Here is a 17,232-nt window from a genome sequence, read left to right as displayed (position 1 = left end):
TACTGGGAGGAACACTGGGGACCTGGGAGAGCTTCTGTAGTTTTCTTTTAGAGTGAAAACAACCCCTTAACTACTCTGCATTCTGACTTCTGTTTTCTCCATACTCAAGAGCAGGTCAGTGAGCTCATTATCAACAATCCCTGCCTTTAACTGTTTGGGGGAACAGAGTAACTGTAAGAAAGGGAAGTAAGAGCTCATAAAATTTTAATAGAAAATGATGAAATACCAAACTGTTAATATGCAAATCCTAGTTATTGTAAATTTAAACATAACACTTAGACATATTGGCATATATTAGTTAACAATGGTTTCATTATGACAGCTTCATAATTAGATCATACTCAGCCCCACTACTTTTTGCCCTGCCCCTCCCTCCCACTGACAGTCCTTCTGCCCCAGCTAGTCCCCGCCCACTTTCTGTTGCATGGCCACAGTAACTGTACTAGTATACAATTTTCAGGATTTTGACAACATGGCAAACACTGCCCCTTGTAACCAATCCCAAGAGCTATATTACAGTAACATGACGGAGGCAATATGGCTTTTAGTAATAATTCATTCTCATGGTCTGTCAGTCCAGTATACATGGTAGATAAAGGAAAAAGTATATACTCCTTATTGCCAAATATTCAGAGTAGGTTCCTAGACAAAAATAACTACATCACAGTGTCACTGCATCTGAAAGATCGAATCTTCTATTAAAGCTGGAATTGGTGCCCGGCATTGCCAATGATGTATTTGGGCCAGTGCAAGTCAACATGGAAGGAGTGTGGGTCAGGAAAATCTCTGACCCCTTTAGCTACGGAAACAGCATCAATAAGACTCTGGCAGGAAGCCAGGCAAACAATGACAGCCTTTCACAATAGCAAAGTCGGCAAAAATTCGAAGAGCCCTAGCAAAGCAAGTTCATCGAGGCATGTACTGGTGCAGGCACAGCCTCTTACATCCCCATGTGGACCAGGGGAGACTGGCTTTCTCGACTCGGAAACTGTATTTTTAAAAACTGAAACCCAGATACTAGTATCAGCATAGCCCACTGTGTGGCTCAGTGTGACACATCCTCACAGCCTCATACGTCTGAATACATGGTCTCCAAATAGTGCTGTTTAGGGATGCTGTGGCACTCTTAGGAGGTGGAGTCTAGGTGAAGTAACTGGGCCACAGAAGGATAAGTTTTCAGGGGTACAGCCTGGCTCTTTTGCAGGCAAACGCTTTGTGTCCTGTTCTACCAGCTTATTATTAAGCTGCCTCTTGCTCTCACAGCTAGGGACAGCCACCACGTCTTCTGTCAGGAAACTGTGAACCCAAGGAGATCCATACATACGTTGCTCCTTATCAGGCATTCTGTTGCAATTATGAGAAAAATAACTAATAACCTAGCTAAAAGGATAGCTATGTTATTCATCATGTATAGACAAACCATGTTTTCAGGGTTTGGATGCATGCATGCTCACAGGGAGCTCATTTAGCAAGTTAAACTAGCCAAACACTAGTGGCTATACCGGACTTCATTACAACCTGAAATATCTGAACAGATATTGCTAGAGGACGGCATGTGTGCTAGCCCATGTGGTGTACAAGTGTATGTGAGCCCTGGCAGAGATGAGAAAAGGAGGAGGGTGGAAGCAGAAGATGGAAAGACTGCTTGAGCAAGATTCTTAAAGATGCACACTAAAATGCTCTCCTGTAGAAAAGGAGATTGGCAAAGAGCAGTGGGCTGACTGGCTGCCACCTGCCTTTTAAACTGATGCCATGAAAAGCATCAGACAGATCCATTACCACCATGGATCACACTAATCACTACGACACTCCCAGCTGAACCTAACACGATTCGTGCTAAGCGAGGAATGTGATGGTGGCAATGGGCAGATGTCTACCGTCAGGTATGTGTGATTTATAGGAAGCAGCAGTGAGCCTGGACTGCAGGCAGGTCCTCAGCACAGATGCAAAGACAGAAGGGGGAGGCCATTTCTGGAGCAAATAAGCAATGATTTGCTAATTCCACTACACAAACTGAGGCACTAAGACAGAAAGCTTGCCACAGAAGAGCCTTATTTTCATATTTAGAAATACTAACTTACTGAGATTAAGCTAGTGAAGATAAATAAAAGCCAGACTATATAACAACAATCTGCCCACCTACTGTGGGGAATGTGGGTCAAGGAGAAAGAATAGGGAAATATAATCCACAAAATATTCAAGGGAAAAATATGCTGGTTATTACAGTGACCACAATCTGAGAACTATAAACACTAAATGTAAATTAGTGGTAAACCTTGTGGCGTTCTTAAATTCAATGATATTTTAAAACCCTTTTCTGCCAAGGTGTTTTATAAACAAGTTGGTGGACTGATGTCTAAGAGAAGCATTTCATTTAAAAAAGATCAAATTAAAGTTACTTGAGACAGAAAATATTGGTTCTAAAAGTTGTAATTGAACAGTGTGATCAGCTATGTGCTTCACAAACACACAGTGATGGAGGAGGCAGCCCAGCAGCCCAGCCATATGTGCATACACCTGTCCGTGCAGGAGGAGGTGCTTGAAGCTGGAACACTGGTGTCTGTCCATCTTTACCCTGACACACGGCTGTTTCACTTCTGTGATCTGGGGAAGGGAGGATGAACAGTCCCCCTGGGCCTGCATTTCACTGAGTCCCCCCTTTAGAAAGTACTCTTTTACTGAGACAAGGGACCTCGCTGCTGCCCTGTGTCTTCTGACTTGGATGAGGGAACAGAGTTGCACAAGCTCAGTCTCAAGGCTGCTGCCATTCATTTGGCTCCCTGGGGGTTTAGAAAAGAGGCAGGAAGGTAAATTTCACTCAGAACTGGGAAGGAGCAGTCTGGACAGCTCTGAAGGCACTGAGAGTGGGGTGAGCTTTCCAGTCAGAACCAAGTCACCAGAGCCTCGCCTTCAGCCCAGGCACTTTTTCATTTAAAAATTACATTAATAACACCATCATCATCATCATCATCATCATTTTTTATTATTATATGTGTGTGCATGTGCATTTATGTACAACACTGTATGTGTGGAGGACAGGACAACTTGGGGGGGGTCAGTTTTCTCCTTCCCTCATGTGTACGCTGGGGACTGAACTCAGGACCTGGGCTGACAGCAGGCACCTTTTCTGTTCAGCCATCACGCTGGCCTGCGCCCCACCTTGTTCTGACAGACACTCCACCTCTAACAAACTTAGCAGTCACTCCTGTTGTCAGTTTGTCCTTTCCAAACAGATTGTAACATCTTTTCAAAAAACGTTGGTGAGTCTCTTTCGAAAAAGTCACATTGCATAGCCACCTTAGAAACCCTTTGCAGAGCCTCTAAAGAGGAGGCTTTACGTTTCTGTTACTGTGCTATGATCTATTTGAAGACAGCAATCTCTCCCTCTCAATGGGCCCACTGTACTTGTTGCACATCTTGAGTAGTAGAATTTTTCAAAAAGCCTGTTTGGGAAACAAAAGTCTAAAAAGTCCTTTTATATGCTAAATGGTACTTAATTATATTTACTTCTATTTAAAAAAAGTTTTTATTTACAGCAAATCATTCAGTATTCCTTGGGATTCCTTTTAAATGAGATTCTAAGGTCAATAGATGCCTTCAGTGTTTTATTTCCAAATAATGACCATCTTGGCACCTTGCTGACATGACCCTTGTGTGTGTCCCACACTTACAACTTTAGAGGGAAGAACTGTTAACAGGCCAAGCAGAGCAAACTGAACACTGCCCTCTGCTTTTCTTTAATAAAACCTTTACAGTTTTCTATTCTTTTTATCATGTATGAAAAATTCAATGTTATCAACTTTTTCAAATCCTGCTAGAAGTGTTCTTACAAATATCACACGAAATTGCCTTACATTTATATATTACATTGGAAACAAGCAGGACGTTTACAAGGCTGAGCATTTGTATCCAGAAGCATGGAATGTTCTTCATGTTTCCTGTACTTGGGACACGGCTTATATCTCTCTCTATGCTTCTTGCTGACATGAAGTCTGCTGCACGTAACCTTTTCTTCCAGACCAGACTTGTAGACTGTCTTTCTACCCATTTCCATGCTCTGGCAGTTACCAGGAAGAGCTATTTTTGTTTTAAAAATCAATATCTACCTTTATTAATTACAATGCCTTTAAAATTGAATATCAAGATTTATCTAAATGAAAGTTGACATTCCATATACCTCCTGGGGATTTTTAATGCCTGCATATAGAAAGGGATTAACTTTCTTGGTTAGTGTTCCCTGAACTCTGGCAAATCAAAGTGACTTGAGTAGGAATTCTGGGATTGAATGGAACGCTGATGAAATGCTCATATCCACACGAATGGTAGATCAACTGAGATATTTCAATTGACTGAAAACTGCAGGTGAGTTGTTCTAGTTCCTACGACGTCTGTATTTCTGCTGGCTTCTGTACAACCGTTATGCATGAAGGCAGGCACTGGCCGTGGACAAGGAGCATTTTCTACAGACTACATCTTCATTATAGGGGCATCTTTGACTAACATCGCCCCACGGTTCCATTTTGAAGCCTTTCTCCATCAACTCTCTTTTCTACAGCTAATGTTATTATCTCTAGCAACTGGATCTGTCTCATATACTTAAGATAGTTCTTTTACCTTTAAACACATCAAGTAAAATACATTTTAGTCCTACAAATATAACAAATAGATATAAACATAATACATATATATGCATAAATAAACATGCATGCATTTCTACATACAGACTAGAAATATAGATAGCTTTCTAGGATGGAGATATATATCTGTTTTTCTCCCTACCATTCTGAAGACTGAACCCAAGGCCTTGACATACACAAGGCTAACTGTTGACCATGGAGTCATAACCCTCACACCTATCTTCATTTCCAAACCCCAAATCCATTTGCATTAAAATAAGCATGTAGTGAAGTTTTTTTTCTTTTTAATTGTTTAATTGGGGTTAGGGGTTAAATTGTCTTTATAAATGCTTACCTTACCCATACCAGTCCTTTCTCTTTTATGTTAGATTTTTATTGCAGGTGTTTACAGACTCTTAGTTTTATAGAAATTTTATTTTCCTTTATAATTGAAATAAATCATGCTGGGGACTAGTAGAAAGAATACAAACAGAAGACAGAGAGCTTCTGAGCTGTCTATGGCTCCTCAGTGAGGTTTCTAGTTGTCTTGCCACAAGAAACCACGCTGGACTGAAAGCTCTTGGAGATTAGAGCTCAACACCTAAGATTTGACTGCATAACACAGGTGATGTCTCTTATCATTCAGCCTTCAGGAGACACTGTGTTCTGTAAAACCTATGGGCAGTTCATTTCTCGTTAAGTAAATTAGGTGGCCACCTGAGATCTCATTCAATTTAAAGCTTATTCAAAACCAAAACATTTTAAGCTGCCTTATATATATACCACCTGCTTTCTAACTAGATTCTATTGGATTACAGCAGGAATAGAAATAGTCACGAGGGATTTCTGCACCCTAACCCACCTGGAGGGCGTTCTCTCTGGCAAGCGCTACTCATGGCTCTCCTGTGTGCCTTACATCCTTGTAGGTTAGACTAGACACAGACTGAGCTTACCGAGTTTTCCAGCGATCATGTTTGCAGGCTCTTCCTCACCTTGGACAGAATGGCTGACTTGTTCAATGACAAACTTGAGCCTCTCAGACTCCTCCCCATGCAGAGCCCTCACGTCAGGCCGCTTTTGCTAAGAGAGACCAACTCTATCTCCAACTTTTAGGGATTCTTCCCTGGTTTCTGGTTTACTTAGCCACAACTAGCTGACTAGAAGGAAAAAAGACTCAACACAGAAACCATTATCGACATTAAAACCCCTCTCCTCATTCAGAAGTGGGCTGTATTCACGGGGATGGCTGTGCTTCCTATTTCCCTCTTTGGTGCTTCACATCTCTTAAACACACTAAGATAACTCAGAGGGGTATTTATTTATTTCCACTCATTCATTCAAGTTGGAGGGAACTTCACAGATCACATCCATGGACCTCTGCCACAGATGGCCAAATGTTGGAAATTTGGTACTAGAGAACTAACAGGTTAATATGATTGACTATGACAAAGGTGAACCATAAAGGTAAAATGGATGTAAAATTTCAGACAGTTTCCTTATTTCTAGCTCCAAAATACTTAACAGCAATGAAGTGGATTCCAAGGAAACACAGAGCCAGGCACACACATCAGCTCAAAACCACAGCAAAGAACATGCTTTTCACCCACCCACTGGATGCTTTCAGAATCAGCTAGGGTCCCAAGTCTTTATGTTTGTAAAAGTTTTCATTTAAAAATTGCATTTACATGAGAACTGAGAGAGAGGGTAGGAGAGAGAGAAGGAGGGAGAGAGAGAAAGAGTGAGAGCAAGCAAGAGCAAGTGAGAACGCTTGTCCCAATGCAACGCTGTTGGTGGGTCTACACCATTTCCTCTGTTCTAGGAGAGAAGGTAGCACATGGTTTCTGCAGGCATAAGTGATGCTTAGAGGAAAATTAAATCACGGAATGATGGTGGGGCTGATTATTCTACTGTGCTTTAAAGGCAAGAGATTGCAGTCTTCGAGTCCAAAGTGGTTTCATATGGACTGCCGCAGCTGCGGTTTACTCTTGAAACTATAACCTGTCAAATTAGAAGCAGGCAAGGCCTCCGCTCTTAATGGTTCACTTTCTTTCTGCTTCTACTGTCTGCAGTTCTGTCTACAAGTCTATCGTCTTTTATTCAGTTCAGCTATGTCATTTGGATGAGTACAATGTGGAAACTACTTGTCATCTTGGCAGGAGAAGATTCTAGTATGTTGCAGGCTTAAATAAACTCAATTGTGGGCTTGCTCTCTAGATAAGGCTGACTTCTGCTGTAAGTGAGTTTGCTGCTGTTTCATTACCTGGTTAACACTGTGCAATGTATGATACTGGAAAGTAGTTCCGATGTGTGAGCTCTGGGGGGTGTTGGCTTCCAGAGACCTGAGTGACTATACCGAGTCAACACCCTTCCAGCTCTACTCTGCTGTTAGTAGGATTACAGAATGTTCCACTCTCATTCCCTCCCTTAACTATGGAATGGCCTTCAGACAATTTACTAGTTTAGCTGAGATCTGTCCCAACTAAATTGAAAAGTCAGGTGTTTACCTATAACTCTGGTAGAGTCCTCCTTTCCTGGCTTTCTCCATGCTTGTCTCATGATATGAAATATTAGAAACCAAGGCACAAACACTTTGCTCCCTAAGCAACGCATCATAAATGAAACCATTCCCTACAAAGTCACATCCTGTTGAGGCCATAATGACTTCAGAAATACGTGTTTATCATCTGCTTTAGAAAACTTAGCATATTTTTGGCCCACGGCAATGCTGAAGTAAAACCATTTGTAGTTGCCTCAAAGTAAGCTAACCACACTTTCCTAGGTAATTGATACCTAAGAGGATACTGCCTTCAGATCACAGCCCAGGATCTAGGCATGCTAATTCTTTAAAGAAGGTTGTTAAATTTACAATGCATGGATGTCAACTGGGCTTCCTCCAGAACTCAACTTCAGTAATTCCCCTTTTAGCACGCATAGAGACTATAACAAAATAGGCATTTAGAAACTCCCTTGGAATTCTGGAATTACCTCTCTTGCCCAATTTAAAGAGAACGGGGAAACTGAGATTCCTTTTTGAATGTAAAAGCATAATAGTTGTAGTGAGAACTAAGAATACTACCATGTGTTTTGGAAGGCACTCAAATGAAATCAATCATTACTTTCATTTTTCCTGGAGTGTATTTAAAGAAGCAGTGATTTAAAGTATAGATAGCTAAGGTAAACAGAAGACATACAATTTTTATATTCATTGTGAAAACATGTGTAGGGAATGCAAATATGTCACTTGCTTTCTGTGACAGTGATGTAAAGCATGTAGCTTCCCTGGACACCACCTCAGCCAGTGAGGCCAACCGCAGCCGCCAACAGCAATCTGAAAGGCAGCTCTTCACTCCGTGTGCCAAGACAAAAGCACTAAGAATTACCTTTGCCCTGGAGGCAACTGGATAATTTGGAAAAAAGAAAAGTTAAGTAAATATTTAATCTAAAGTAGCCTGAATGGAATAAAACGCAATAGCAAATGTCAGATCCAGAGAAGGGAATCCTCACCACTTCCAAAGAAGAAAATAGAGAATCAAAACTCAAGATGTTTCTCAAAGTTGAGTATGGAGGCTAAGCTTCCCTTCCCAGAGCTTGCTCCTGAGTGTGCTGTCCAGACAAAGCCACTCATCTGGACAGTCAAGGACAGTGGACCACAACCCGAGATCAAGGCACTGTGCTGGGTAGTCTACTGCTGTAAAACACAAGAACATGCCATACCTCCATTCGCTCCTGTTTAACATCGTCAAGTTCGTTGTCTTCAAACATTGCCAGAAGCTCTCCTGTCTGGTCAATAGAGTTGATCAAGTCCTGAGCGATCTTCTGTCTCTTGTTTGTACTGCTGCTGCCACTCAGTTTTTCTTCATGAAGATCAGAAAAAGAGAAAAAACAAGGCCTGAGCATGGTCCGTTAGTGGCAGCCAGCATATGTAACAAACACTGCACGTGACATTCACTCACAATCATCTTTACAGAGAAAACTCTTGCCTCTAAAACAAGTCATACAGAAATCAATCACTTCCTAATATCACAAAATAAAAGATAGAATCAAATCACATTATTAATTACCATTGTAAGTTGAATTCTTTATGAAAGGAAGAGGAGCTCTCAGGTTTGACAAAGAATACTGTTCTGTAGTACTTACAAAAGAAATAAAACACAACCAGGAAAGAGGGTGTGCTAGGCAAACATAAGCAAAGAAGGCAGAATCTACAACTATTAATTTTAGAAAACACAGTTCATGACCAAAACTGCTACATGAGACAGCGTGAAATATTATCTAATGAAAAAGGAAGACTAACAGGCATACTCTTTTTTTTCCCCCGAGACAGGGTTTCTCTGTGTAACCACCTTGGCTGTCCTGGATCTCGGTCTGCAGCCCAGGCTGGCCTCAAACTCACAGAGATCTGCCTGCCTCTGCCTCCTGAGTGCTGGGATTAAAGGTATACGCCACCACTGTCCGGTAGGCATAATCTTTTATAGAATCAAGATAACAGAAAAAAATACCACAAAAGGAAACCTATTCAAAATGTAATCAATGAAAGATACTTGAATGCATTTCTTTCAAAATTTGACAATTTATGTTAGGGTCCCCCAAAATACAAGTGCTTCAGCACCCATAGAAACGGGGAGTCTATTTTCTCAAGTGGTTTTTGTCCTGAAATAAAAATTTTAATGAACACACATACTCACAGCAAGGCTGGGGAGGCAGTCATGCGAGGCCTTGTGTCCAATGCCCAACATCAAGGGGGAAAAAGGACAGAAATACACACACCCAACAACATTGCATGTACTGCTTTCTCCAACATCCTTCTTCCCTCCCTTCCTCTCTCCCTCCTCTTTATGTTAACCCGCCAATCTCCAACTCAAGACATAACTCATGATGGCCATCCTCACATGACCACCATACATTTCTCCGTGCTCACATATTCACAATATATTTCTGTACACATGTGTTCTCTTCATTCCCTTTAAAAACAGGCTCTTACAGCCTGTCTTAATGAAGAGGGGTTCTTTTATCCTCTCTTCTGTCCATGTGTCCTAGCTGAGGACAGAGAAAGATCTCTCCATCTTCGTGGATAAAGCCTGATTCTTCTGAAAGGCTTTCAATCCATCCTCTGTTGATGGGCAGACATTTGCACTGGGGAAATGCTGAAGAGGTATCTCATTCATAGGTGTGCTCTGTCCTCATGGCACAACTTTCTAAGAGTGGAAATGTTACAGACACTTCACATTTCATGAAAGCAATTCTGAAGCTGTTTTCTCCTACATTTCTTCTCAGAACTCCAGCAAACATCTGATGAATCTATTAAATACTGTAACGTTAACCCTATAATCAACAAGGGATTTCAGCATCTTCTCATGTCTGTCACTTAGCCTGACAAGCCTGTTTTCCATCTGTGTTCATCTGTGCTAACAAGGACTTTTTCCTTTGGTAAACTGGAGAGCATCTTTGGTACAGAGTAATCTAAAATCTTTATATTGTCATTCTTTTCAACCTTTGACTCCTCCCTACTTCCTCACAGAGTAAAGTTTCAATTTTCAAGTTTACTTTTCAGATTTACTATTTCCTTCATTTTGCTTTTTATCTTTATGCATCTAGAATTTATTTTGTATGTAGTTAATACTATATCTTCACCTTTAGTGAAGTCTTTAAAATATATGTACAGCACCATTTTTATGTTTTCCTGTTGTACTGAAATTTTGTCATAGCTCAAACATCATGTCTTAGACTTTGTTTTTAGACTTTCCAGCCTGTGCCAGCCTTCCATACACAAAGTCCTCAATGATGCCACAGGAATCATATATACACTTACTCGTATTTCATACTTTCCCAAGACACATATGGGCATTTCTTGCTCCACAGGAAAGCTAGAATATTTTTGTATGACCCCAAGAAAATATTATTGCAATTAAACCTAAAGCAGTGTGAATTCATTAATTTTGGTTGGACTGATATATTTAATGTTCCAATTCCATTGTCCATGTTTGTAGTCACTCCTAATTTTATCCACTCCTCTAGTCAATGTTAATAGGCTGCTCCCCACGGTAATTCCAAGGGCTATTTTCCTGAGTCCTCCAGGTGACTGTGCAAAGCACTGTGATACTCATCACATCAGTAGGCTGCTCATGTTGATCTCCAAATATTTAGTAATATGCTTCCTAAGTAGCTAAGATGGGGGTTATTATCCATGAACAATTAAAGATTAGTGAACTAAACCCTATCAGGTAGCTACTGTTATCTCAAGTATAAACCTTTCTGGCCAGTTTCCCTTTTTTTGTTTTTAAAGTATTCTGTGGACATAGGGAAGAAACAAAAATGACTGTTGATACTCCACTCGAAGGGAATACAATCTAAGCACACGTAACCTGGCACTTTGCTGTTGACTATTTAGTGGCTACAGGTGTGTGACACTAAACACGTGGTATTCGACCTTTCCAGTGCTGCCACTCTTTAATGCAGTTCCTCATATAGTGGTGACCCCAACCATACAGTGATTAAAGTGATACTTCCTGACGTAAGTTTGCTACTGTTATGAATGGTAATGTCAGTATCTGATGAGCCACCCTGTGAAAGGGAAGCTCTACCCCTAAGTGGGTCATGACACACCGATTGAGAACTGCTGCACTCAACAGCATGCCTTCTATGATCTTTTCCTTTGCAATGTTTTAATATCAAATTCTGAGTACAATGCTAACATTATCTCTTTTAGGTTTTTTTTTTCACATTTCCATATACACTCATCCAACACTTATTGGATACCTCATTTTGTAATCTTCCAATTTACTTTTGTTGACATTTGTGATTTTTATTTCCTTTTTTTAATTTTTAACATTACTTCATCCACGTTGATAAACCTTCCATTTCTTCTTTGTTAATTTGAAACTTTAATATATTTTTCTGTTCTATTAATGTTTGTTTTATCCCCTCTGTATTTATATTATTAAAAGTCCTGCTTTTCTTTCCTTTTTTGAGGTGTGTATTGCATGTGCACACGGTGACTCCCTGTATGTATGTGTACATGCCAAAAGCCATCAACTACCCTTCTCTACTATTCTCTGTGTGTTCCTTTGAGGCACGGTCTTAATTCTAAGATAAAACTATTGGAGCTGGGGAAATGGCTCTGTAGGTAAGGTGCTAGCCATGTAGGCCTGAAGGCCTGGGTTTGGATCCCCGGAACCTACAGACAAGCTGGAAGCAGCAGTGTAAACAAATGTAATCCCAGTGTTCAGTACAGCTCTACCAGGAGATGGGAGGTTGAGACAGGAGACTCCAGAAACTCACAGATGAACCAGTCGAGCACATGCAACAGTGAACAAGCTGGGTTCACTGACAGGGAAAGGACTGATACCCAAGGCTGTCTTCTGACCTCCACACTCGTGCCATGGCGTAGCAGAATATTATTTTAAGGTGTGTTACTTTTGTTTATGTTGCATTTGTTTAACTCTGTGAAGCTGTGTTGCTGTGCCTGTCTGAAACACCTGATGGTCTATTAAAGAACTGAACGGCCAATGGCGAGGCAGGAGAAAGGATGGGCAGGGGTGGTAGGCAGAGGGAATAAATAGGAGAAATCTGGGAGGAAAGGAAAAAGAAGTAGCTAGAGAGGGAGGAGGATTCCATGGGCCAGCCACGCAGCTACACAGCAAGCCACAGAGTAAGAGAAAGATTTATAGAAGTAAGAGAACAGGAAAAGCCCAAAGACAAAAGGTAGACAGGATAATTTAAGTTAAGGAAAGCTGGCTAGAAATAAACCAAGCTAAGGCCAGGCGTTCATAATTAAGAATAAGAATCTGTGTGTGATTTATTTGGGAGCTGAGTGGTGGGCCCCTCAAAGGAGAAGAAACAAATGACAGCACCATGGCATGTAGGTGCCTGTACTACACAATACAAGACAAAACCATTGTTCCATTTATTAATATATTTACAAAGTTGTATGGAGCTGGGGGGACAAGTTAAGGGCACTGACATGGTAACATGAACTCTACATGTTCTGAGCTACACTCCTAGCCAGTTTAAAAGCAAAATATAACTCAGAAAGTTACTGTAAAAGGTCACAGGGGAGTCATTAAATGCTGCAGCTGGTGGTTAATACAGAGTAACAAATGAAGTTATCAGTGAGACTTAGGGAGTGAGAAAGAACTAAAATATTTTTCATTTGATTAATGATGGTTATACATACCAAATAAAGACGTCTGAAGCATTGTCAAATACAAGTACTGATTATCTGCTGTCTGCTATGAATATGTTAATAAATGTTTAGAATGATAAGTATGCTTATCATGAAAAAAATAATTTTAGAAAAAAAAATCTTCATAATTATGTGCCTGCTAAATCATGGCTTTTAACCTTTAATGAAGATAGAAGCAAATTTTAAGTCAATCTTTGCCTAAATTATGCAGCTCTAGCCAAGATATTAGTAATAAATCCATACATTATTTTTTCAGGGTAGAGTCTAGACACAGATCTTCGTCATACAGCAGCTAACTCTTTAGACAAGAGATACCAGTTGAAGCCAGAAGCTAATGAAGTCAATGCTGGGGGAAGATTCTAGAAGTGAAGTCCACACAAAAATCATAAAAGTTACTTAAAACATTATGAGATTTGTGTGTGTGTGCACGTGTGTGGGTATGATTTTCCTTTTGATTGTATCTTGATTGTTTAGGAGTAACCTTTGCAGAAGACAATGTCCTACTGCAACCATAAGAAGTTTGATGGGCTGCTTTAGATGATTTCCTCAGGCAGCCCTGTTTCCAGCTCCAGCTAACCACTCCAGGCGGCCGTCCCTCTGCTGCTACCTGACAATCTGGGACATGTGGTCTTTGGGATGGGCTTCTACTTTACCCACATATGAGCATACCTGCTGTGGGACGGTCTGTATGTCAAATTGCTCTGATTGGTCAATAAATAAAACACTGATTGGCCAGTGGCCAGGCAGGAAGTAGGTGGGACAAGGAGAGAGGAGAATTCTGGGAAGTGGAAGGCTGAGGCGGAGAGACACTGCAGCCGCCGCCATGACCAGCAGCATGTGAAGATGCCGGTAAGCCACCAGCCACGTGGCAAGGTATAGATTTATGGAAATGGATTAATTTAAGCTATAAGAACAGTTAGCAAGAAGCCTGCCACGGCCATACAGTTTATAAGTGATATAAGCGTCTGAGTGATTATTTTATAAGTGGATTGTGGGACTGCGGGGCTTGGGGAACCTGGAGAGAAGCCCTCCAGCAACACATACCAGTGTTCTATTCCACTTTATTGCTCTAAATATTTCCTGCATTAATATTCATTCTATATTTATTTATGTCTTTATATGTTGGCAGATATTGGGCTGATTCTAGTTTTCTATTGTGAAATATGCTGCTTTTCACGTTCATGTGAAATTTTTTGTGTGTGGACATTCTCTTCATTTAGCTTTACTATGTACTGAATGGCTAGTTCACTGTCTGCTAATCTTTGGGAGAAGCTTCTGGGATATTTCTGAAGTACCTGCACTGTTTTCCCCTCCTCCTAGTATCATAAGCTAAAGCTCTTCATAGCCTCAACAGTATTTGCCTTCATCTGTCTGTCAGTCATAGACATCCTGCTAGGTGAGGAGGGGGAGGCTATTATTGCTGATTTGCATGTGCACTCTAGCTCAGGACACTGGCCATCTTTTCTGGAATCTATTAGCAATTCTGGCGTCTATTAGCAGATTTTTATTTCTGCTGCAAGATTTTCTCAGCTCTTTTGTCCATTTTTAAATTGATTTATTGTCTTTATTATGAAATTGAAGAGTTCCTTGCACATTTTGCTTACAGATTTCTTAGCAGAGATACACATATAAGACTTTCTTCTTCTGTGTTTTCTTCTGCATATTCTTTGAAGCACTTTGAAGGCTTTAAACTCCATCAATTCTAATTCAATAGTGGTTTCCTTGGCTGCTATGCTTTCGGTGTCATGTATTCAAAATACTGTCCTCATACAGGCTGCCAACGTGAAAAACGTTCTATTTGACAATCCAGAGAAGGTTCCAGAGGTAAAAATGCCCGTCATCAAACCCAATGATCAAAGTTCAACCCCAGGACCCACGTGGTACAGGGAGAGAACCATTTCCTGCAAATTGAATTCTGACCTCTGCACACTCGCATGGAATACATACCCCCATACATAAAACAAAGGAATGAAGATAGAATGAAAATGAAAAAAGCATTTTGTAATCTGAGCTACTACAATGAGCTCTCAATGATCTCTACTTAGGTTTTTTGTTCTTCTGTTTGTTTTGGGGGATCAAATGATTTCTTCTCTATGTAGATTTCTAGATGTCACAGAGGCCTTCGTGTCTCTGGTGGAAGGAGCTGTTCCTTCCACATGGAACTGTCCTGCAGGCTATGTCGAGCACCACTGAACCTCTCTTCGAGTCTCACTTGTGTTCCTTGTTCTGATCCACTGACCAGCACGGACCCTGTTTGTATTGTGGTGGACTCACAACACAGTTTTGAAGTCAGCAAGCTTGAATCCTACAACTTTGCTGCTTGTTGAGATGGTTTTGACTGTTCTGGGTCATGTACAAATTAGAAAATGCATCTTTTCCTCTCTAGAATCTGACATTTCCACACGAATGCCAGAATCAGTCTGTTCATTTCATCAAAAGCTGGCGCGATCTATAGCTCCAGCTGAGGATGGCTATTGCCTTCACAATTCCAAGCATTTCAGCTGTGAACACTGGTAGCTCTACTTTTGTGTTTCTTCTCAGCCTACTCTCTCTCAGTAGTGACCTCTAGTTTCTATGTAGAAATCTTGTAGGTCACTGGCACAATTTAGTCCAAATAGTTTATTCTTTGTGATGCTGTGATACATGGTATTGCTTTCTTTCTTTCTTTTTTTGATATTGCTTTCTTTATATGACCTTGGGCTGTTTTTCCTGAGTATAAGGAATGTGTACTCACTTGTTTTGTTTACATATTTATCTTGTATCCTGAAAATCCACGAATGTGTTCACCAATTGTAATAGTTTTTAGTGAGTTAAGACATTTTTCTTTATAAAGAGCATTCAGATGCATACATAACTTTACGTGTTCCTTTTAATCTGAGTGCTTTCTTTTATTTTTCTGCCTAAACATGATAGTAAAACTTTTGTACAATACTGCATAGAAGAGGAACAAGTTCACAGTCTTGTTTTATTCTTGACGTTGGGAAGGAAAGATTCCAACCTTTCATGTAAGTCTGCTGATTCTCAGTTTCCTTGGTTAGTCTAAGCTGCTATAGAATACACTGCAGACTGGGAAGTTTAGACAACATCTACTTACCTGAGTTCTACAGGCTATGGCACTCTCTATACCTGGTGTCTACTGAAGGCCTCTTTTTAACAGACAGGATCTGAGTTGTGTGTGTCCTTTTAAAAGTACACTGACCCCATCCATAATGGGTCACCTTCTATGATTTAACAACTTCCCAAAGGCCCCTAGCTGCCCTCTCTTATGGCTTTCATGATTAGCTCTGACTTTACTAAACTGTGTATCAGTATAGATAAGTTTGAGTTTATCCTAATGGATTTTGTTAGTTTGTTTAGATACTTGGACATGTGTTTAACAATTTTCATAAATCTGAAAAGTTTTCACTCACTACTTCTTGGAATTTTTTTTCATCCTCTCTTTCTCCCTCTCTCCTTCTCCTTCCCTTCTGATAAATATTATACTGATGTATTAGTATACTGTTTACTTCTCTTCTAATGTATTATATGCTGATGTTTTAGTGTACTGTGTACTCCTTCTCTTGTGACATATTCTACTGGTATATTAGTGTACTCCTCTTGTGATATATTATACTGATGTATTAGTGTACTGTGTACTCCTTCTCTTGTGATATATTATATGCTGATGCACTTGATGGTGCCCTGCATTTCTTTGAAGAACTGTCCACTTCCTTCATTTTCCTGGTTCTTCAGATTACATCATCTTTAAGGTAAACTCATTGGTTTTTCTTCTGCAAATTCACAGCTTCTAATGTGCTAGCTTCTAACTTCCTTACTGTTCTTTAGTGATTAATTAATTTTGTGTGTGGGTGTGTGCGTATGCCAAGGCATTTTTTGTCGGAGGATTAACTGCCAGGAGTCTATTCTCTTTCCACCATGTGCTTGAGCATGGGTCATTAGACTTGGTGGCCAGTGCTGCCTCCTAAGCTAGCTCATCACTTACTGTATTCACGTTGAAACTCCGTTATTATACATTTTAATCTCTTTCTTTTTACTGTATATTTTGTGAGGCATGGTTTTCATACTTTCCCATTCTTCTCTGAATATAATTTCCTTTATTTATTTGAACACACTGTAATAGTTACTTTGATTTTTTTTTTTTTTTGCCTGCCTAACCCAACATCTGGATTACCAGAAGGCAATTTTTGTTATCTACTTTTCATGGTCTGTTTTTCAAATAGACCGTATGTGTCTTTACACATCTAGTGTTTTGTTGCTGTTGAAAATGGACGTTTCAGATGATATACCACAGTAACTCAGGCAACCATTCTTCCTTTTGGTTGGCTCGTCATTGACTGCTTCTTTGCTCAGTGAGTTGGCTAGACTGGGCAGACCTTCTCTTTAGAGTGTGTTGCCTCTGACATCGCTCAGCCCCACAGTGCACACTTGTCTGTG

General features: G+C 40.3%; 1 protein-coding gene across 5 annotated transcripts in view; it reads right to left on the bottom strand.

Annotated features, from left to right (window-relative positions):
- The window catches only part of Supt3h (SPT3 homolog, SAGA and STAGA complex component), a 349,478-nt gene that overhangs the window by 100,004 nt on the left and 232,242 nt on the right, over positions 1-17,232 (bottom strand). For all 5 annotated transcript variants that reach the window (XM_028890682.2, XM_037200133.1, XM_037200134.1 and 2 more), the window contains exon 6: positions 8,331-8,470. In XM_028890682.2, coding sequence (XP_028746515.1) covers positions 8,331-8,470 — 140 coding nt within the window. The remainder of the gene's footprint in view (positions 1-8,330; positions 8,471-17,232) is intronic.

The sequence above is a fragment of the Peromyscus leucopus genome, chromosome 16_21 (assembly GCF_004664715.2).
Source record: "Peromyscus leucopus breed LL Stock chromosome 16_21, UCI_PerLeu_2.1, whole genome shotgun sequence".
Classification (NCBI taxonomy): Eukaryota; Metazoa; Chordata; class Mammalia; order Rodentia; family Cricetidae; genus Peromyscus; species Peromyscus leucopus.
Note: the sequence above shows the minus strand (reverse complement) of the source record. Positions and strands in the feature narration are given on the sequence as shown.